At 43.4% G+C, this 19,699-nt stretch overlaps 1 protein-coding gene across 1 annotated transcript in view; it reads right to left on the bottom strand.

The window, feature by feature from the left end:
- Window positions 1–770: 770 nt before the first annotated feature.
- The window catches only part of OXSR1 (oxidative stress responsive kinase 1), a 93,841-nt gene continuing 74,912 nt past the window's right edge, over window positions 771–19,699 (bottom strand). The window contains exons 9-18 of the mRNA XM_074574018.1: window positions 19,185–19,233; window positions 16,337–16,402; window positions 15,954–16,076; window positions 11,156–11,191; window positions 9,379–9,534; window positions 6,791–6,864; window positions 5,798–5,850; window positions 5,327–5,395; window positions 4,384–4,448; window positions 771–3,500 (exon numbers count right to left, since the gene is read on the bottom strand). Of these exons, the coding sequence (XP_074430119.1) occupies window positions 3,426–3,500; window positions 4,384–4,448; window positions 5,327–5,395; window positions 5,798–5,850; window positions 6,791–6,864; window positions 9,379–9,534; window positions 11,156–11,191; window positions 15,954–16,076; window positions 16,337–16,402; window positions 19,185–19,233 (766 nt within the window). The 3' untranslated portion in view covers window positions 771–3,425. The remainder of the gene's footprint in view (window positions 3,501–4,383; window positions 4,449–5,326; window positions 5,396–5,797; window positions 5,851–6,790; window positions 6,865–9,378; window positions 9,535–11,155; window positions 11,192–15,953; window positions 16,077–16,336; window positions 16,403–19,184; window positions 19,234–19,699) is intronic.

Below are 19,699 nucleotides of genomic sequence, written 5' to 3'. Positions count from 1 at the left end.
ACAAATCTACGGCCACAGGCATGGCGGTGGCCCAGTGCCAGGTCACAGAAGGGGTTACTGACAGTCTGCCAACAGTCTTGTCACCTGCACACTTGGACGAGACCTTTCACTTGAGGCACCTCCTTGCTCTTGCAGCCCAAAGCACAACCACTGGCACAAGGAGGATGCTGCAGTGGGGGATACTGGTGCTTACAGAGAGGAACAGCACAGGTAGAGCTAAGAGGTGTCATGATGATGAGAGATGGGGACATGCCTGGGCTCTGCCTCTCACTGTCGGCGCATTTTCTTGAAGTCCTGGCTCCACTACGAGCATAAGGGAGAGACCTTGGAGGCACCTCTAGATCAGGTCTGCCCTGAAGCTTCAAAATTCAGGAATAACTATTGCAAGGAAGTGCAGTTCATGCTCCAAATGCTTCTCAGGGTACAAATCATCCCAACTTTAATACCAGCCTCTGCCACCCTGAGGTGTCCCTGGAGAGGGGAAGCTCATCCCTGGCCGCACAGGGCATGCAGAGCTTGGAGCAAACCTTTCCACCGCAGACAAACCCTCAGGGTAGAGTCCCAAGTGCCATCCTGGCTCCATTTCTGCACACCATTCCTGCAGAGCATCCCCACCCCTTCCTCACCGAGTCTTCCTGGGAGTTGGCAAACAATCCCACCGCCCCAAACAGAAATGTCCCAGGGGCTGCAGACACCGCTCAGACAAACCCCTTCCCCAAGATGCGCCATCCAACCCAATGACACGTAAAACCACACACCAAACACACAGCAATGGACAATTTGTTCTTTATTGATTAAAAATTAGAGACATGCAGTAAAATACAAAGTCCAAAAAAGGAAAAAAAAGCCTGAATATTTTACATCTTTCATTATAATCTACAATACACCAAAGTTGTGAAGAGGATCCGTTTTCATTAACAGAGCATTGCCCTTAAAAGTAGGAACTAACTTAAAATTACCACCTGCTTCCAGGTTCAAATCAGAAATTTGCACAAAAACCAAATTCTTAATGACACCGGAAAACAATTATGAACAGCATTGGCACTTACTGGAACAACATCAGAAAAGACAGTTGTCTAGAACTGTAATAGCCCAAGTAAATATTTTGGATCCCTACCCAAAACATCTGGAGATCTACAGAACAAAACCCATCAGTTTCTTCCTTACTTATTCTCTCCATTAAAGAACTGAGGAGCCTCGGGCTAGTGGGAGCTCGAGCTCTTTAAGACCTGGCTTTGGGAAGGTGAGAAATAACTTAATAAATAGAGACGCTGCATTGTTCCGTTTGAGCAGTTCGAGTCCTACCTTTCTCAGCACCAGTACAAAAATGACCAAGGGGGTCCCCACAGCATGCAGGCAGAAGGGAAAATAATACTGTACCACGACTACCTTGTCTCTGTGTATCCTAAGGGTTTCCGATACATCCGTATCAACCACAGGGTGACAGGGAAATCAAGACGGCCAGCCTGCTCTTCCCAAGCCAAGAAGCTGGATGGGGGAAGCCATAGGGAGTGCTTCGTGTCGGACAATGGGAGAAAGTGGCGGAGGCACCACACGTACGTGCAGGCACTCGGCCAAACCCAGCCACCACCAACTCCCTGGTCTCGGGCACCCGCTTCCTGGGCTCTTGAGAGCATCTGCTCAGCACCCTGGGGTGCTCTCGCTCCCAAACCCTCCTTCTCCTCTCCCTCCCCTTCATCCTCACCGGCCACGGGGCTGCAGATAGCCCATGGGGACATACCCAAAATCCACCTAGCGGCCAAAAGCAATGAGGGCGGTATAAAAAGAGCATGCACAATTCGGGAAGCTTCCACAGCTGCTCATAAGAGAACAATATATAAATATAGATTGTTCATCTGAAGACTTGGAAATAATAAAAAAAGTCGTAAATTGAACCCAGTCATTCCGCTTTAACACTCTGTTTCTGCATTGCTTGTGGCTGATGGAAACCAAACACGTTTCCATCTGTGTGTTAAATTACAGGCTTACAACTTCTGTGTAGAAAACACTCCAGAGCCAACGGCAGTTACAAAGGCCAACTGTGAAACAGTAGGAAACAAACAAACAAAAAAAAAAATCATCAACACCATTTATTATTCACATATTGCATTACAAGTGTCTCTTATCAAACGCAGAGTATAATTTATATTATTCATGTAGAAACTCCAATTCAACACCACATAGAAATAGAAGCTAAATACGTGTGTGACGGGGTTTCAGTGACATCCTGATCAAACGTCGAGGCTTGGACCGAGGAGAAGGCCGACGACCCAAGCGATTAGTGCAGGAGGGACGCAGCCCGGCGCTCGCTTGCCCAGTACTACCACTCTACTGGCAATCGGTTATTGCTGTAAAACACGACAGGGATGGTTCCACGGGTACCAGTTTGCAAAGGACCGGGAAACACGTCGGGGGGGACTCGCGCAGCCAGGCGTAACAGACTGGGTTTCAGGAGGGGTTCGAAGTGCATCTTTTCCAAACGCAGAGCGACACAGATCTCTCCTTCTGACCACGAGTATTTTGTTGATCATCTGAAAGACCAGTTTCCAGACAGCAATGCCTCACTGGTCTGCTTCAAGAACTGACTAACATCTAAGATGCAGAACGAAAGACGTTTTGAGGAAGGACTGCTTAACGTAAATTAAAAGGTTCAGCCCTCATGCCATGCCTGGCACTCATGTGGAAAGAACCAAAACAGTAAAAAAAAAAAAAAAAAGAAAAAAGAAAATTAAGGCAGTTTACAAAGGGAAGCTGACTTCTAATATCTCAAAGTCAAGGAACTTCTCAAAAACACAAATGCAAGGGAAGGCGGCTCTGCCTCTCGTGGGTTAAGACTTGGCTTGCTTTCTCAGGCGCAAGCTTTCAAACCAGCAGTTTTAAAAAAAAAAAAAAACCACAAAACACACAGCTGAAGAGAAGCGGGTTTCTCAGCACTCCAGGTGACCCAAACAACATGTACATTGGTGTTTCAGATAGGAGGAGAAGCAGGTAAAGAACAAAAAAAAAAAAAAAGATCCGTTCAGTATTAAAACTTGTGCAAAAATAGCAAGTGAAAAAAAAATGAAACCACATGTAAGCAAACATTTAGGCAAGATCATCAGAGCAGTGGAACCCCCTGCTTCGTACTCAGTAGTATTTTTCTTTAAAGTAAGGCAATAATAAAATGAACATGCAGGCAATGATGTGTTGGATCTGCATGTTTGAGATGACAGATACAAAAACATGAGAGTTGTTTACAAAAGGTGTAAACGCCATCGGTAATTTCAGGAAGGTTTGTGATCCTATTAAGGAAAGTGTTAAAGCTTCTAGGAAGGGGCTGTAGTTCAATTCTTTGGCAGTAGTGGTTTGTTTTTTTAGGCTAACAGAAGCATTACGAATATGCACATGTGGGTTCTCGGTTGGGAAACGTCTCCTGGGACCATTGTTTAGCTGATGCTGAGCTGTGCAAATCCTATAAGTTTGCCATCATCAGGAATATCTGAGCCTTCGACACCAGATGCCTGAAACACAAGGAACAGAGATCCAAATAGCAACACACGTGCTCTTCCCTTTGATACACGCCACGCTACATCTCACGACAAGGTGCATCAGATACCGTCTGGGGAGGGAGCAGCCACAGGACAGCTTTGCACTGGATTCATGAATGCAGCTCACACTACCCCAAAGTTAAAATTAAGCTTTTTTTTTATTATTATTTTTGCCCTTTTTTTGAAGTTAGAAAGGGCCGGGACTGAAGTTTTGCCAATGTCTGCTCTGACTGGGGCTACATGCACTAACTGGGGCAAAACAAGTGAAAATTCCTTGCAGGAGGAGTCAAAAATAATGGCATTTACTGCCTCACTGTCAATAAACTGGTCACACCTTTGCTTTGCTACTACAACTACCTCCGAAGGATTAATCTACTGTTATTTCTCCTCTCCTGGCCTATCTTAGTTTAGGTTCTCTTCTTTTGCCCCCCACTCTTTTTTTCCTTTATTTCCTCCTCAGAGACAATGTCTCTGGACCCTCCCCACTCTCTTCCTCAAGAAAGGAGTCCGTGGCATTTCTTAGCCCGCTTACCTGCCCTGAAGCATTTCTGCCCTTTCTGGGCAAGGGTAAATTCCAAGCCCAGAAAATACCCTTTTCTAACATTTTGATATGTTTATTAGCCAGGATAAGGGACTGTTTGTATTAGCACATCATCTCACACTTATTTAACCCAGGTGCTGCTCAGAGGACAGAAGCAGGGAGCCCGCGTTGCCTACTGTTAGGCATCCCGTAGGAAGCTTTGGGAAAGAAGGGAGGATTTTAGAGCACATACATTCGATGCCTACAGTAGGCATCACAGGCATCTATATGCATGGCAAGTGACAACTTGTTCAATTAGGGAACAGGAATAAATACCAGTTTGAAAGTGACGGATCTGTTTGCTTGGGGCTCTTCCACAATTTTCTGCAAATTAGCTGCAACTGAAATCACACACACACACACACAAAGAAAATGGGCAAATATTAGGACAGGGTAGAGAAAACCACCCCAGATTCATTAGGTCTCTTTCTATTACTCAAACTTAGAGCTTCTTAACATGATTAAAAAGTTTAGGTCTCAATTAGACTCAATCTACTTAAATCTAAAGCTTTAAACTGTGAAAACGCTGTCATTTGTTACTATGCTTCTTTTTCAGAGGTAGTTATTTTTTCCTGGATGCGGTGGAATTAGTAGTAATAGACTGCCCAACTGCACCTAGAAATCCTGTTATTTTTGCACTAGCAGCCTTTCCAGGTGTTGCACCCTGTGTACAAGGAACAGTTTTGCTCGCTGTAGTCAAAATATATAGGCAGTGCTGGCAGTTGAAAAGTCTCACCTGCCGCACAGGACACATTTATTTAGCAAACTGTAGCCAGCGGTAGCTGTTTATACCCGTGCAACACGTCCTGCTGCCTCAGTGCGTGTGCACTTCACACCTCCCTCCCCTAAAAGAAAAAAGCCTGGCCGATGCCAATCCCAGACTTGCGTAGGACCTGCGAGCAGTTCAGGCTTGTGCAGCAGTTTAGCAGTGCATGTATGTCAAATAATAATGATTTAGCTAATGCATCGATTAGCCTTCATTTTGCATTACAAGGAACATTTGCTTCATAATGTTTCCAACAGATCATATTCTGGCATACTGGGGGTTGCCTAAATGTACTGGCACGGAACTGTCACCAGAATTAATAGCAGTTTTGTAGAGCCACAGGGGTAGAGAATCAAGGTCACAAACTCTCCTAGTACCCACCAATCAGGTCATTTTAAACATGCAAAAAATTACTGAAATGGTTAGAACAGAAAAAAAATAATTTGTAATTACCTATTACCAGATCTCTGCCATCAACAAGACCTGCTGAAATGAGTTCTTGAGACACACCGTCAGCAGTATCTGTTGGGGAGAAACCCAAGAGCCAGTCATCCCATAACAGAAATTGTCCAAATGATGAAGGCATCACATAGAAACCTAAAGGAGCTCGTACAACCAAACAGCCAAAGTGCTGTTTACACAAGATGGATATTACGGTGTGCACCAGGTACGGTCAGACAGCTCTGAGCTATGCTGTCAAACTCTGAGTTGGAATTTATCAAAGAGCTGCCCTTTGGTCCTATCTATAAACAGTTTTACAAGAAGGGTTTTCTCACCAGCAGTGCCTCAAGCCCAACCATAAGGCGAGCCCTTCAGGAAGGCACTGTGGACAGACACTCACGCAGGGTTTCCATACACACAACCGCAAACACCAAAACCCTTCACCAAAACCCCTCCACACACTGGAATTTCCCACCAGCTCACCTCTCCCTGGGGTAAATTCAAATCGAATGTCATTGAGCTCTTTTTTTGAATTCCTGTGGAAATGAGAGAATTTTATATAGAAGAGACCATTTCATTGCACCAATCGGTGTCCAAAAAAGCACTGTCATTGAATAATCAGTCCGTGGAAAGAAGTGGATTCATTCCACCCTTCCCCCTCAACGGGCAGAAACTAATTGCTTGGGTGTGCTTCTGGAAGCAGGGCTCTGGGCACAGTCAACCTATCAGAGCCCGAGTGGGCCAAAGTCCAGCATAATTGAGTGCCTTCTGGTATAAGACCACGTTGTTCTACTGTCTCAGCAACCCATATCTGTGAGGGGATATATCCTTGGAGCACATCTTTCAGAGGAAGGAAGCACTCGATGACTGCGGATGCACACATATTATGCAGCCGTCCGGGAATGGCTGGGAGGTGATGCTCAGAAGTCCCAGTCCAACACCTATCAACAACCATCATCCCTACAGAGACAAGAGGCAGGTTCCTTAAATGGGAAACATCAATATCTGCAATGACAGTAGAATGTGCTTACAATCCTCTTCCTGCCTATTTCTAGAGACACAGAGCAGAATCCATGCCTTGAATCAGGTAGAAGCTCTTCGCTCTCAGAACTGGGTGAAGTCTAAAGTTGTGGCCAAATAGTAAGATGGTCCAGCCCAAGGCCAGAACCCCTGGATTCTTGACCCCCTTTAGGGAACCCAGCTAATTTCTCCTTCCCACCTCGTTAAGAGTTTAGGAATATTTATGCAAATATCAAAACCTCTTTCAATCTACAGCTCTCGCCAAGCTGAAGAAAAAGTGGATGACAAACTGCTTTTCTGGGTCCCAGTTTCGGAAGAGTGGGTGAAATCCAAGCTGACAGACAACATATAACCACCACCCTTTTAATTAAAAGGCAAGATGCACACCAGAAGTCCTCCAGTGTCCCTCTCTACAAAGACTCACTTTGACAAAACAAGTCAGTTTTGTGTCCTTACCTTAACCTTAGTACAAGGCTGATGGGGACTTTTGTATCTTCCTGTACCGGAGCTGCCGCAGGAGCAGGTGGGGCCTGCAATAAGATTACATCATTTTAAAGCAGATTAACACTTCCTTTCTCTGTTTTTAAAACTAGAGATAACCTTGATCAACTATAAATACAAATAAAAGTTTAACTCATGGAGTCACGACACTACAGTGAAAAAGACAGACTAATAAAACAGGAGAACTTCAGGCTTAAATAGTAACCCAGGCGTTCTCTCTACAGTTGTCTTGAAAAGAGAAAAAGCTACACAACTTTGAGAAATGCCTAAATGGCAGGAGACTTCAGAAGTGCTAGACATCAAAAGGACTGCTTGCTTTGCATCAAAACTTAAGGTTTTATGGCGTTCACGACAACTTGAAGACCTCCTGTGTTTTAATGCCTGCCTCAAACATCTGATTTAAAAACCTGATAAAATTGTGAAGAGTACCTAGGAAATAATTTAACTGTCAGATTAGCATGGACTCTCTCTCAATTACTTTTTTGTGAAATCAAAGGCTTTAAGAGCACCTAGCATCAAGTTTACAGTCGCCTATTTTCACTTCTAAATTACTTCTGAGTAATTATTGCAACATGTAATCAAAGCATTTTATGTTGGTCAGCAGCAGATTTCTAAGCAGGAAAGATCCAGGAGGTGTCCATCTTTACAGCACTTGGGATGCTTCCAGTAAAGGGCTGATTGTTATTCAACCTCCACCAGAAAAACCCCAAACAAAACAGAGAATGATCCATCTCTTCCACTGCACAAGTCATTTGTACTGCACATGCTGAGGCAGGGATTTTAAATCTGCAGTAACAAGACAGACACAACACTAGGCTGATAATTTGACCAGAAGTCTTGATCAAGTTTTTTCATCTGAATCACTTGCTTTTTCACGAGAGAGAAAAAAGTAACCCTTTGTTTAAGACTAGTATTTTATTCCATCTGTTGGTGCTCTTGCACTAGCAACGCAGCTCAGGGCTTCCGATCACAATCTTGTTTCTGCGGAAGCTGAAAGCTTTACCAGGTCAGGGAAAACAAAAAAGGGCTCAGAGAGAAGCCCAGAGGTCTGTAAAACAGTAACCAAGAAGCTACAAGAACCAGGGGAAAGCTATAAAGAATAACGCAGGGATACAAAGAGCTATAAAGAAGAACATTTGATAAAAGAAGAGCTATGAAGAACTCACTGACACAAAGGTATGAAGTTTACCTTAGGACAAGCTGCAAACAACGAAGCTATTGGGCACCAGCAGCAGGGAGCACGATACTCTGCTAGTGCAAATCAAACCACTGTCACCGAGACCAACGCTGCTATTTCATTTTACCGAACTAAGAATCTTAGCCTTCACTGCTGCTGGTGTTTCAACTGCTGCATAAAATTCAGGGATCAAACACCGTCCCTTTTGCAAGGGATTTGAAGGGGTTTGATTTAAGTATCGAAGCTACTTTTAATGTAACCAAGAATAAATCAGACCCCAACTCACTATTTTTGTTTAATGACTAATGCACCGTCTTCAACAGTTTTGTAAAGAGGAACATGAGCTGACTACAGTGATATATATATCTTTCCGTGTTCTTTAAAATAAAAACAATTAAACATTTCTAGGAAGGAGTAAGCTTAAGTGTTATTTTCTCTGACCAACACTGCCAAGTCTCTTCCCCTTGGGTCTGCCAAAGGATGATGGCAGCTTGGCCCCCTCCAACAGTGACAGCCTCTCCCCACCAACAAATATGAACATTAGCGTCTTTTTATAAAAAGAGGTGCCATCATTCAGGAGTCTGGCAAACTCCGCAGTGCTTTACCCCAGCAAACCACAAGACGTGTTCCAAGTGTCACACTAGTGATTTGAGTTGGCTATTTTTCTCTTTTTAATACAAGTCAGAGCTCTTTCCTGACTCTGCTATGCCTGCCTATCCCACCTATATCCTACACTTTGGGGTGATGTAGCTAAGAATTAAACACACACTTGTCAAGCTTTCGCATTCCCTGTACTTCCCCTCAAAGGTCCATTCTCCCTTCTCTGTTTGAAATGGAAGTGTCTGAACCACAAGGTTCAGAGCTTCCCAAAGATGAGAGTTTCTCCACAATTTTTGACTGCTACAACAACAGTTTTAACCTAGGCCTCCTGTCTCTCTTCTGAAGTCTGGAGAACTTGCATGTTCTAGTTTCTTCCTTTCTTCTCTCCACTCTTATCCCATAGAAGCCAGCGATACTGAGACACATAACGAGAGCTTGTTTGGTGCTACACCTTAAATACCAGGAACAAGCAGCTGCCACTTAAACGAGACTCTCCTTTTTTCTCACCTTTAACACTGCCTCAAGCCAGAGTCCACTCCCTAAACAGCATAAAAAGTCACTGCTCACCCACAGAATAAGAATGAAAAACTGCCGCACCCACATTGACAGTCTTCCTTTTGCCAAGCCCCTGTCAATTCTGCATAAGCCACAACACTAACTCAACTCCAGACAAGCCAATTCCACAGCTTCAGATCATTTTAGCACATTTGGAACGGAACAGTTAAGTGCAAAGCTGAAAGCTGGTACAAAGAGCTTCTCGCCTTACCTGGGCTGCTGCTGGGGCTGCTGGAGGAGCCTGACTAGGTGGAGGTACAGCAGTTTGAGGTTGTGCGGGTACTTGTCCTGCAGCCTGAGGTAGTTGAGTAGGTGCCTGTGCTGGAGCATTGAGTGAAGGACCTGGAGGCTCAGCTGATGGGAATAGCTGCAAGCAAAAAGGCATTTTAATGAGAAAAGGAACTCAAGAGTTCTGACTCAAGCACCAGCTTTCCACAAAGACCTTGTTTGCTGCATAAATCATGTGGAGAAGTTCAACGCCAAGGGCATTCCCAGGCCTCCAGGACACTAACATTGATCCCAAATTGGTGTTCAAGGGGTTCAGTGTTTCCTTATGTCCAGGGACCCCTTCTGCCCTGACATTTGCAAGTTTTACTCACCAGTAAAGAAGGATAAGAAACCAAGATTGCAGAATCTTGGGCAAAAACTACACTCTGCAGCTAGCAAGGCTGGATGAACACAGATCATATCCTATAGCTTGGACAAGAGCACTCAATTCTTTAGTTTCCCCACTTCTCGGCATCTGAGCCCTACTTATATTTTCAAGTAGCCACGCAGTCACAGCAGAGCAACTCTGCTTTGACTTGTAGTTCTTTTCAGAGAACACAGCCTAGCAAAGCATTAAGATAACTGTCGAGAATTTATCCAATCATAAAACAAAGGCCAGAGTCAGACCAACGCGGATATTCAGCTGAAAAGTGAGTTCACAGCTTAAATTCTTCAAAATAGACAAGACAAGACTGTTTAGGATTGCACTCAGTAAAGTTAGTCCCTGGCAAAAAAAAAATCATATGCAATTAATTTGAGACTGGGGGAAAAGAGCTAAATGAAAATGTAACCTTTTCTACCTCTTGTAGAGAAACTGATTTTGGCACGGTAGCCAAGGAACTGCAAGTTTGATGGCACTTCTTCAGTGTACCCTCCAACTTACTCTGCTAAGTTGTAGGAAAAATAAATCACCTGGGCAGCAGACCTCCAGATATATTAAGAGATGTATCGCAATGGGGAAATTCATCCCAAAGGCATTCTGGTTTTCAGCTTTTTCTTTGAATTTGGAGTTTAAAATCAAATTACAGTGACAGAACTGTAGTCTTTCTTAAGATCTCCCTTTATAATCAATCTTTAGAAACAGAAAAAGGAAGAACAGGACAGCCTAACCCAAGAATAATTTCTAGGAGACAGTTGTCTTTCTACGCAGGTAGGGAAAAGAGTGACAAGAGTGCAGTCTCTAGAAGATAAGCAGTCCCTATCACTGAAAGATAGGATATACTAATATTCCTAATGTAAGAAACACAGGCCAGAACTGAAAGCACATTATAAATTGCATCTGACGTTTTGTTTGCTATCAAATACTACTACAGATTTATTTCACAGTTACGAGCATAGGTTCCAAACCAGTGAATTAGACGATGCAAACCAGATGTTTTAAAGTTGTGTTTTCTTGTTGTTTTGTTTGTTTTTTTTTTTAAGAGGAAATAGGAACACCGTTGTTTTGCTTAGATTATGCTTGTGACCAATTCATTATCTTACAGTATACAGACTTCTGCCATAGCAAGTAAAATTGAAACCAAACTTACCTCAGGAAGACTTCTTGGCATTACACAGCCAATGGTTCCTTTTATAAGGATGTTTTCAAGTAGCGCTCAGCTAGATACTAGCTTCTACTTCACACAATGGTGTTTTCAAAGGCTAATAAAAGCATGTTGCTTGAAACAACAGCAGTAACCAGGAGCCATCATTACAGGAAGCCATTCACAATTATAACTTACCTCGGAATTCTGTGGAGGTTCTTTCACTCTGGGAGACTGAAAAACAGAGACAAAGTTGTTATTGCCTAGACAAAAGTGAAACTTTGACTAGAAGAACTTGTCAGAACCATACTGAACATATACATAATTGCTTTCAAGTTACATATATGTATTAAAATACATAATAAAAGGGACATCACACAATTTGTTGGCAACCTAAACATCATACCACCCAAAAAAATACTGTCATGTTTCAGAACTCACAGGCGGTATTTATGCAGTGACATGCAATACCCTAAGCTGCTACCATTGGTAGCCATCAGCAAAATCCAGTACTCTTGAAGATCACTCAGATTCGATCAAATTACTTGTGCACCAAGATGGCAAAATCCATTTTAAGCTACCCAAGTCTTGCAGAAAAAGATAAGCCACACAAATCTGCCTTGCATAATTCTGCTAGGAAACAAATCCCCTTCATGTACTTAGGGAACTAGTTTGCAAACCAACTTGCTTAAACCATACAAAACCTTGGGGGGGGGGGGTGGGAAATCAGCCTTACTTGTGCTGCTTTATAGAAAGAAACCTCTCTCTTGCTCTCCTCACCCTTGGACTCTGCATTACGCTATGCTCCGTGAGAGAAAGCAGAAGACCGACAGCTGCACACAAGTTCAGCAGTGAAACAAAGAGATCAGTGGAACGGCGGGGAAAGCGCAATCAAAGCAATGCGACCAATCTTTGCTTATCAGTAAAACGAAGATAAGGTGCATTAGCTATTTCACATGAGCAGGAAGGAATTGCCAAGTGCTCCTGGAAATCCCTGCAATTAAGAGAGTCTGCAGCTTTGACTTGTAACAGGTCCGATCACCATGTGGAGGCAGAGAGCTGGGATGGCTCAGTCCATGCTGGGATTAATAAAACAGATGTTGCTTCTCCACACAATGGTGTAAAAGCCAGGTTGCAATTAGGACAGAAGTTTGACAGAAGTAAGTCTCATCACGCCACTATATCTTTTGAGTCAGTTTATGCACTAACCAATGCCACTGCCTTAACAAACGCAGATCAAAGCAATTTGTAACATACGACCTTCTCATGAGAGAAGGTTAAAGAGTCTTATTCCCAGAACAGCAAGTCACAAAGAAGCCCTCTAGACAGGAGGAGAAGTAACAGTTCCTTCACAATGACTATGTGCAGACAGTGTCAGGAAAAAAGTCACGCAGCTGGAAAGGTAAAGCCTGAAATCCATCTCAATACGGTGAGTCTTCACTTGACAGTTACCAGGCAAGATAAAAAACACGGCACCGCTCCCAGAGATAAACAGCCACGTTCCACATCTGCGGCACTGTTCTTTCAGGTACAAAGCTCGTATCCAAGAGTATCCGGATGCCTCAAGGAATAACTCAAAACGAGCTCGTCTGAAGGATCACAGTGTGCTAGACACTGTACAGGCAAGTATGGAAACACGGGCCCTGCCCCGCGGCCAACAACTAACCCAGATAAATTGCAAACAGAGGTAAACTAAGGAAAAACGTGAAAGACAGAAAGGAAATAGGACAAACATTGAAATATGTTTACCTAATTAAGGCACAAGTAGGATGACTTTGAGGATGTGCTGAAATATATTAGTTTTAACCGACTTTTGCTTGTATAATCAGAGATGGATGTGAGCAGCCAGTGAAATGTGACCACACAGAGTGCCGCTGCCGGATTTATTGAGTAACAGGAGGTGAATGATTTAAGAGCCCACACAGCACAATTGCTGTAATTCGAATTCAAGGTTTTAAATACCAAGAGCAAAGAAGTTTAGTAAATCTTTATATCCAAATGGTAATGTTGAGCCAGCAAGCCAGAGTATTCAATGAATTGGGCAGATATTTCTGGTTGTTTGTAATAAATACTTGTCTGCTTTCACGTGCAGTCCTAGCAAGAGACTTGTAAAATACACATTTGTATGTATTAAATTCACCTCACCTTTTCTGTAAGGTGGAGACAAGCAAAAAAGTACAAGCCCTTTACATTTACGCAGAAGCTTTTATCCAGATAATACTGAAGTATTTTAGCAAATTAAGTCAACCTGCAAGCCATTCTTTTACTTTAAGCCGGGCAGCAATAAAATGTAGGTACAGAATCACAGAATGGTTTGGGTCAGAAAGGGTCTTTAAGGATCCATTTAGACCAACCCCTCTGCCATGGGCAGGAATAAAAGGTGACACCTAGTTAGTATAAGTTATTCTTACAATTTAGTTAAAATTGCAGAGGGATTACAAGCAGGTGAAATTTACACCCTGTGTTTGAAATATGGCCAAACACAGGATTGACCCCAGTCCTCAACAACACCACCGTATTCATGGCAAACATTGTCAGTTTAAACACAAGTCCTAAGACTGCTCGAGAAGGGATCAAATGCAAGAGGTGCACAAGCGTTCCCATCCTTTTATCACGGAATCACAGAATTTTTCAGAGCTGGAAGAGTTCTCTAGAGCTCATCTAGTCCAACTCCCCTGCTAAAGCAGGATTGCCCAGAGCACATTACTCAGGACCGCATCCAGGCGGGTCTTGAAAGTCTCCAGAGAAGGGGGCTCCACAGCCTCCCTGGGCAGCCTGTTCCAGTGCTCTGTCACCCTCACTGTAAAGAAGTTTTTTCTCATATTTGATCGGAACTTCCTATGTTCCAGCTTGTGCCCGTCACCCCTCGTCCTGTTACTGGGAACCACTGAAAAGAGTCTGGCTCCATCCCCCTTAAACCCACCCTTTAGATACTTGAAAACATTAATAAGGTCTCCCGTCAGCCTTCTCTTCTCCAGGCTAAAGAGTCCCAGCTCTCTCAGCCTCTCCTCATAAGGGAGGTGCTCCAATCCCTCAATCATCTTTGTTGCCCTACGCTGGACTCTCTCCAGTAGTTCCCTGTCTCCCTTGACCTGGGGAGCCCAGAGCTGGACACAGTATTCCAGTTGTGGCCTCACCAGTGCAGAGTAGAGGGGAAGAATGACCTCCCTTGAGCTGCTGGCCACACTCTTCCCTATGCAGCCCAGAATTCCGTTGGCCTTCTTGGTGACAAGGGCACATCTTCGGGCTGAAGAAAATGGCTCAGAAGCCGTGCACAGGAAAGACACCCAGAGCAGGATTCAAGCACCCAGGCAGAATTGTAGTGAGTTCTAAGATGCCACGGTGCCCTTCCTGACCTCCAGAAAGATACAAGTTTCCTAAAGTTCTGGGTTATATCTACATGAGGTGCCTCCAAAATGGCAATATACATCTACATTTACGTAACTACTGCTCCAACGCCCATCCTAAAGGTTTCTTGAATGGGACATCTAGACACGAAGGCCAAGCACGGCCCAAACTAGAGAAGAGAGATCAGGACAGACAGCAGTCTAAGGAAATATGCCAAAGCTCCAAGAAAAAAAAAAAAAAAAAAAAAACACGCAAAACCCCACACACTGGCTTGAAAAGGAGCTTGTAAACATGTGTGTCAATCTGCTCTTTTCTGCCTAAGAGGAATGAAACAAGAACGCACTGTTCAAAACACAGTAAACAGCGCTAAATCAGAGTATCCTGAGCTTGGACACATGATAGAACAAGTTTTAAGTAATCTCTGAAATAGAGTTAGGGCCTTTCACAATCCTCCCTCCTAACATTTGATTATATTTTAACCTAAAAGAGGAATTTAGAAGATTTCAGCTTATAAAGGATCAAGAATTTTAGCAGTATTCCCTCAGTGCCAAGAAATCTTCCTTGATCATGTAGTACGAAGCCAGATACAGTAAGCTCTTTAAAAAGACACAATAGTTGTTGCCACAAAGTATGGAATTACTGTATCAATAGCAGCCTTTGAAAACCTAAAGCATTTCAAAGGATGCCAAAAAGATGTAAAATCTTGCATTTAAGTGTCTATACAGAACACCAGTAGAAGAAAAAGCAACGAAAGAGAAATGAGAAGAGTTGAAGTTGTAAAGTGATAAATGCTTCAAACCAATACTGCCTTTTTTTCCTTTCCTATTGAAAAGCTTCCTCTAAAAATCCTTCACTGTCTCACTAATTCAATTACAGAATGACTAAAACATAGTCCACTTCAAGCTACCTGCTGTAGCAAAAAGGCAACAGGCAAGCCATTACAGTCAAAATCCATACTGCTGGCTACTGGGAGGAAGACAATCTGGAAATTTATTGTAATCTTTTAGTTGATCACTCTTCATATTATGTCTCTGTGTTTCTCCAGGTTTTGGGTTTTTTTGCATATGTGTTGGAAGAGGAGGAGGTGGTGTTTTTTGGAGGATTTCTGAGTGCTAGATCAATCACTCCTGGTGACTTCAGGGATGCCATAACATTTTTTTACTAGCAGTAATGAATTTCAGGGTAACTTGAAGGGACAGAACCAGGCCCCGTGTGTTTCAGGTATCAGGTATCAGCCATAAGCTATAAGCACAAGCCCTACTGATTTCAGCTCCCTCCTGAAGGACAAAACCTGACACTTCCAGAAGAAAACATCTCAAACAGCCAGCACCCTCAAAAACCAAGAGAGTATCAAGTGAGTTAGTATGCTGAGCTGGGAGCAGACCGTCCGCACTCACATTCCCAATTATGCTCAGCATCCCTGAATGAGACCAACTGTGCCCCAGAAGGATGACAGAAGAGAGATCAATACAATTTCTTCATCTTTCAGGCTGCTTTCTCTCTTTCAGCTACAAACTCAAGGGGAGAGATTATAATTTAATGTGTATCATACTTAAAACAAGGCCACACACTTCTCAGGGATATTTAGACATGCCATAGTTAGAAAACAAAACAGAGGCAATAGAGCTATCCGAGTTTGAGGACCCACCCTGAGCTGTGAAATTGCTGCTCTGCCTTCCTCACTTTCTTCGTCTAGTTCATCATCGCTCCATTCCCAGCCACCATCTTCAGTCTTATGAAGACGCCCGCTGGAACCCGGGACTCTCCGGACCTGCTCAGCACAAAGACAGAGAACTGATACGTCAAGCAGACAGTTTCTACAGTTGATGTTTTTTAGGAGAAATGGCACAACAGCATCTTCGGGTTGCACCATCTCCCAGGGCGCTTGAGTATTTTATTGAAATGTCTCGCTCTGTTATCTAGCAAATGCCACACTACAATAATTCTCATTAAAAATGTGAACACAAGCATAAAAAAAAAACCACCCTACAGTATGACTGTAACAGCAAGAGCCCAGGAGGTTTTCAGTACCTTTTTTGATCGTTCAGTGATTGTTGGTGCTCTCTGCAACATCTTCTCTTGTAAAAATTCTTTATTCTGCAAAAGACAAAACACCAAATATTTGCTTTGCTGGAAACATCCTTTGATTCATTCAGTGTCTCCGATAAAGAAACTGTTAAACTATTTTTAGCAGAAAGTGTTTTACATGTTTTACCCCCATTCTCCCGAAGATATTAACTGCTTTCTTCCTTTGGACTACAGTATATGATGTTTCATCCTCAATACCTTTTAAGCTAACGGTGGAACCTTCCCTATGCAAAGTGATGGGTAATTAACCATTGAGGAGCTGTATATTATTCTGTCTGATTTACTGGGGAACATGCTTACATTTATTATAACCCAGCATCTCATACCCTGCTGAGACATTTGGCATTCTTCCATTCGCAGATAGTACACCGCCTGGCTCCAGTTACTTTGCTTTATCTTGTCCCTAAATTTATGCCAGTCCAACTGTCAGAGGCAAACCTCAGACGTCAGGCAGGCCAGGATGCAGGAACCCTCCTACGCTGGAGTAACAAGACCGAGGAATTGAGGGAGCAGGATTTAAAGTGGCTGAAAAAAATGTACAGCTCTGGTGAGACCCCACCTGGAGTACTGCATCCAGCTTTGGAGTCCTCAGCACAAGGACACGGACCTGTTGGAAGAGGTCCAGAGGAAGGCCCTGAAGATGATCAGAGGGCTGGAACACCTCTCCTGTGAGGACAGGCTGAGAGAGCTGGGGTTGTTCAGCCTGGAGAAGAGAAGGCTCCGAGGAGACCTTATAGCAGCCTTCCAGTACCTGAAGGGGGCCTACAGGAAAGCTGGGGAGGGACTCTATCAGGGAGTGGAGCAATAGGACGAGGGGTAACAGTTTTAACTGAATGAGGGGAGATTTAGATTGGGTATTAGGAAGAAATTCTTTATTGTGAGGGTGGTGAGGCACTGGCACAAGTTGCCCAGAGAAGTTGTGGAAACCCCATCCCTGGAAGGGGTTGGACAGGGCTTTGAGGAGCCTGGTCTAGTGGGAGGTGTCCCTGCCCGTGGCAGGGGGGTTGGAACTAGATGATCTTTAATTTCGCTTCCAACCTGAACCATTCTGTGATTCTGTTTAGAGAAGAAGTAAACACAGTGATCACAACAGATCAGATATTGGGAAACTGCTGTGATGAGTTACTGTATGAAGTTTCCTGTACAGTAAGCTACTCCGGGCTTGCCGAAGCTCATGTGGGCTCCTGACCATAAAATTTTCCAACCGCTTGACTGCAGAGCCAAACTGCTGGCTGCAGGGGAAGCAGGCCAGGCAAGCAGCCTGGCATTAGCACTGGGATCTGGCTGGGTATTTCACACCACACAAGTGAGGATGGATAGCTCTGCCACCTCTGGCCAAGAAGTGCTCCCAGAACTCCTCCGTGATGGTTTCTTGCACGCAGGATGGAGAACCTCAAGACACACACTGGTAAGTAGCTCTCGGCATTATCAAAACATGCTTTTACACAACAGACTGTATTTAAATAGATGGTTCAATATAGACACACAGAAGCTGGACTCTTCTGTCCTCAAGTTACAGCTGTCAGTCTGGCAGGGGCTGATATATAAAAGTAATTTAACAGTGAGTGTTAACTGGCACACATTTTCACTTCAGGGTGCCGGTTTAAGTATTGCCTCATTTACAATAACGTTAATTTTCTACCACCACATATGCTAATATGTTACTCTACAGCAGCTTAATGAAAGCATGAAGGAGATTTCACACACAATGAAGTATAACATGAACCAGAACTCGCATAACCAAACGGAGAAAGGTCAGCAATGTGTAAGCCATCTTGTCACTTTGGACACCAAGCGTGTACCCAGTATACAGATGCAGACTACTCAGTGGCCTAAAATCCCTTCGTGGACAATGAAAGCCTAGTTAATATTGTCAAGAGCCCAGACATCAACTGAACTTGTCCTAAAGCAATCCCCTACATTTCACAAACTCTCTAGACTTCCTTGGTTGCACTTGTTAGATTTCTGTCAGCTTTAATAGGACATCCAGCTCCTGTACAGATACATAGATGTGGCCGTTTCCTTTTAAGCATCCTAATTTGGGAGCCAAAAACTACTTCCATTAATTGGTGATGCTGCTGCGCTAGCCCAGGTATCAGATTATCTTCTTGACAGTTTAATGCGTGTTATGCCACGTATTTTGATCACAAATATGCCACAGTAAAAAATAAGCAAACATAAAACATTTCCTCATTCCCATGGAACACAAGTTCTCCTTTGTATTATTTCTGTCTCCCTCCCTCAATAAGAGCTTGCACATTGCATATGCACTAGTCTCCAGGCAGTAAGTACAGAAATCCTCACTGGTAATTCACTTCAAGGCTAGAAATGGGAGTTTCCTGCTATTTTTTATCACAGGATCTTCACTTTCCAATAAAGCAACACAGGGTGAGACAGTGTTAGGTAGCCCTCTGCACAGTGGGCCTCAATCACTGCTTTGCATTCAGCCTGATTATAGAGTTTACTAAAAATATAAGTTACATTTACTGCCAGAGAGACCTTTATGGTTGGACACGCAGCCAGAATGGCACCATTACAAGAGAAGAAAAAAAAAAAAAACCAAAGCCACTGAAAGGCATTTAAATGCTCCAGAATTTCTAGATAATTTCTCTTAATAGCAGCATATGCAAGGAGGTTCAGAAGAGGGGTTTCATTCTGTTTGTTCACAATCACCCATTCAAGTCACTCAGCTATGCTGGCCCGAAGTGAAACAGCCCACACTCATGCCAATAAAGCTCTCACCATTCCTATCATACTTTGACATGGATCAGTTTAGGAAGTGTTTTCTTACCTTTGCTTTCGTGAAAAATTTATGCCTTAAGAGTTCTGCTGCTGTCGGTCTGTCAATAAAAACAGATGTGGAAAAGACAATTATAAATGCTCCCTTTCAACACAAAGGTCTTCCGGGTTGCTGCAGCTTGTTGTAAGCTGGCATCTCGTAACGGCATGAGCTTCTCCTGCACAATTCCCCAAAAATCAGTCAATGTATTCCAAATAAACGTTACACCGGCAGTTTTTTTAAACACTCAGTGTGTTCCAGTCAAAGCCTGTTCTGTTCAAAAGCTGAGAATAACTTAGGGCTGGGGGCAGAAGTTGCTCCCATTTTGATGCTGAACTTGAGTCTCTTGGAGCCAGTTTGAGGGGATCGCAGAAACAATTTGCTCAAAATTGAAATGAAGGATCCTCACCTACAGCAGGAGTGCAAGTACGCACCGAGTGCAAGTAAGAGTGATTTCAGAGACACTTGATTATGTGCGTGTAATTAGTTCTACTAAACACAGGCAAGACAATCAACCTTCGTCTAAC

The sequence above is a fragment of the Larus michahellis genome, chromosome 2 (assembly GCF_964199755.1).
Source record: "Larus michahellis chromosome 2, bLarMic1.1, whole genome shotgun sequence".
Taxonomy (NCBI): Eukaryota; Metazoa; Chordata; class Aves; order Charadriiformes; family Laridae; genus Larus; species Larus michahellis.
Note: the sequence above shows the minus strand (reverse complement) of the source record. Positions and strands in the feature narration are given on the sequence as shown.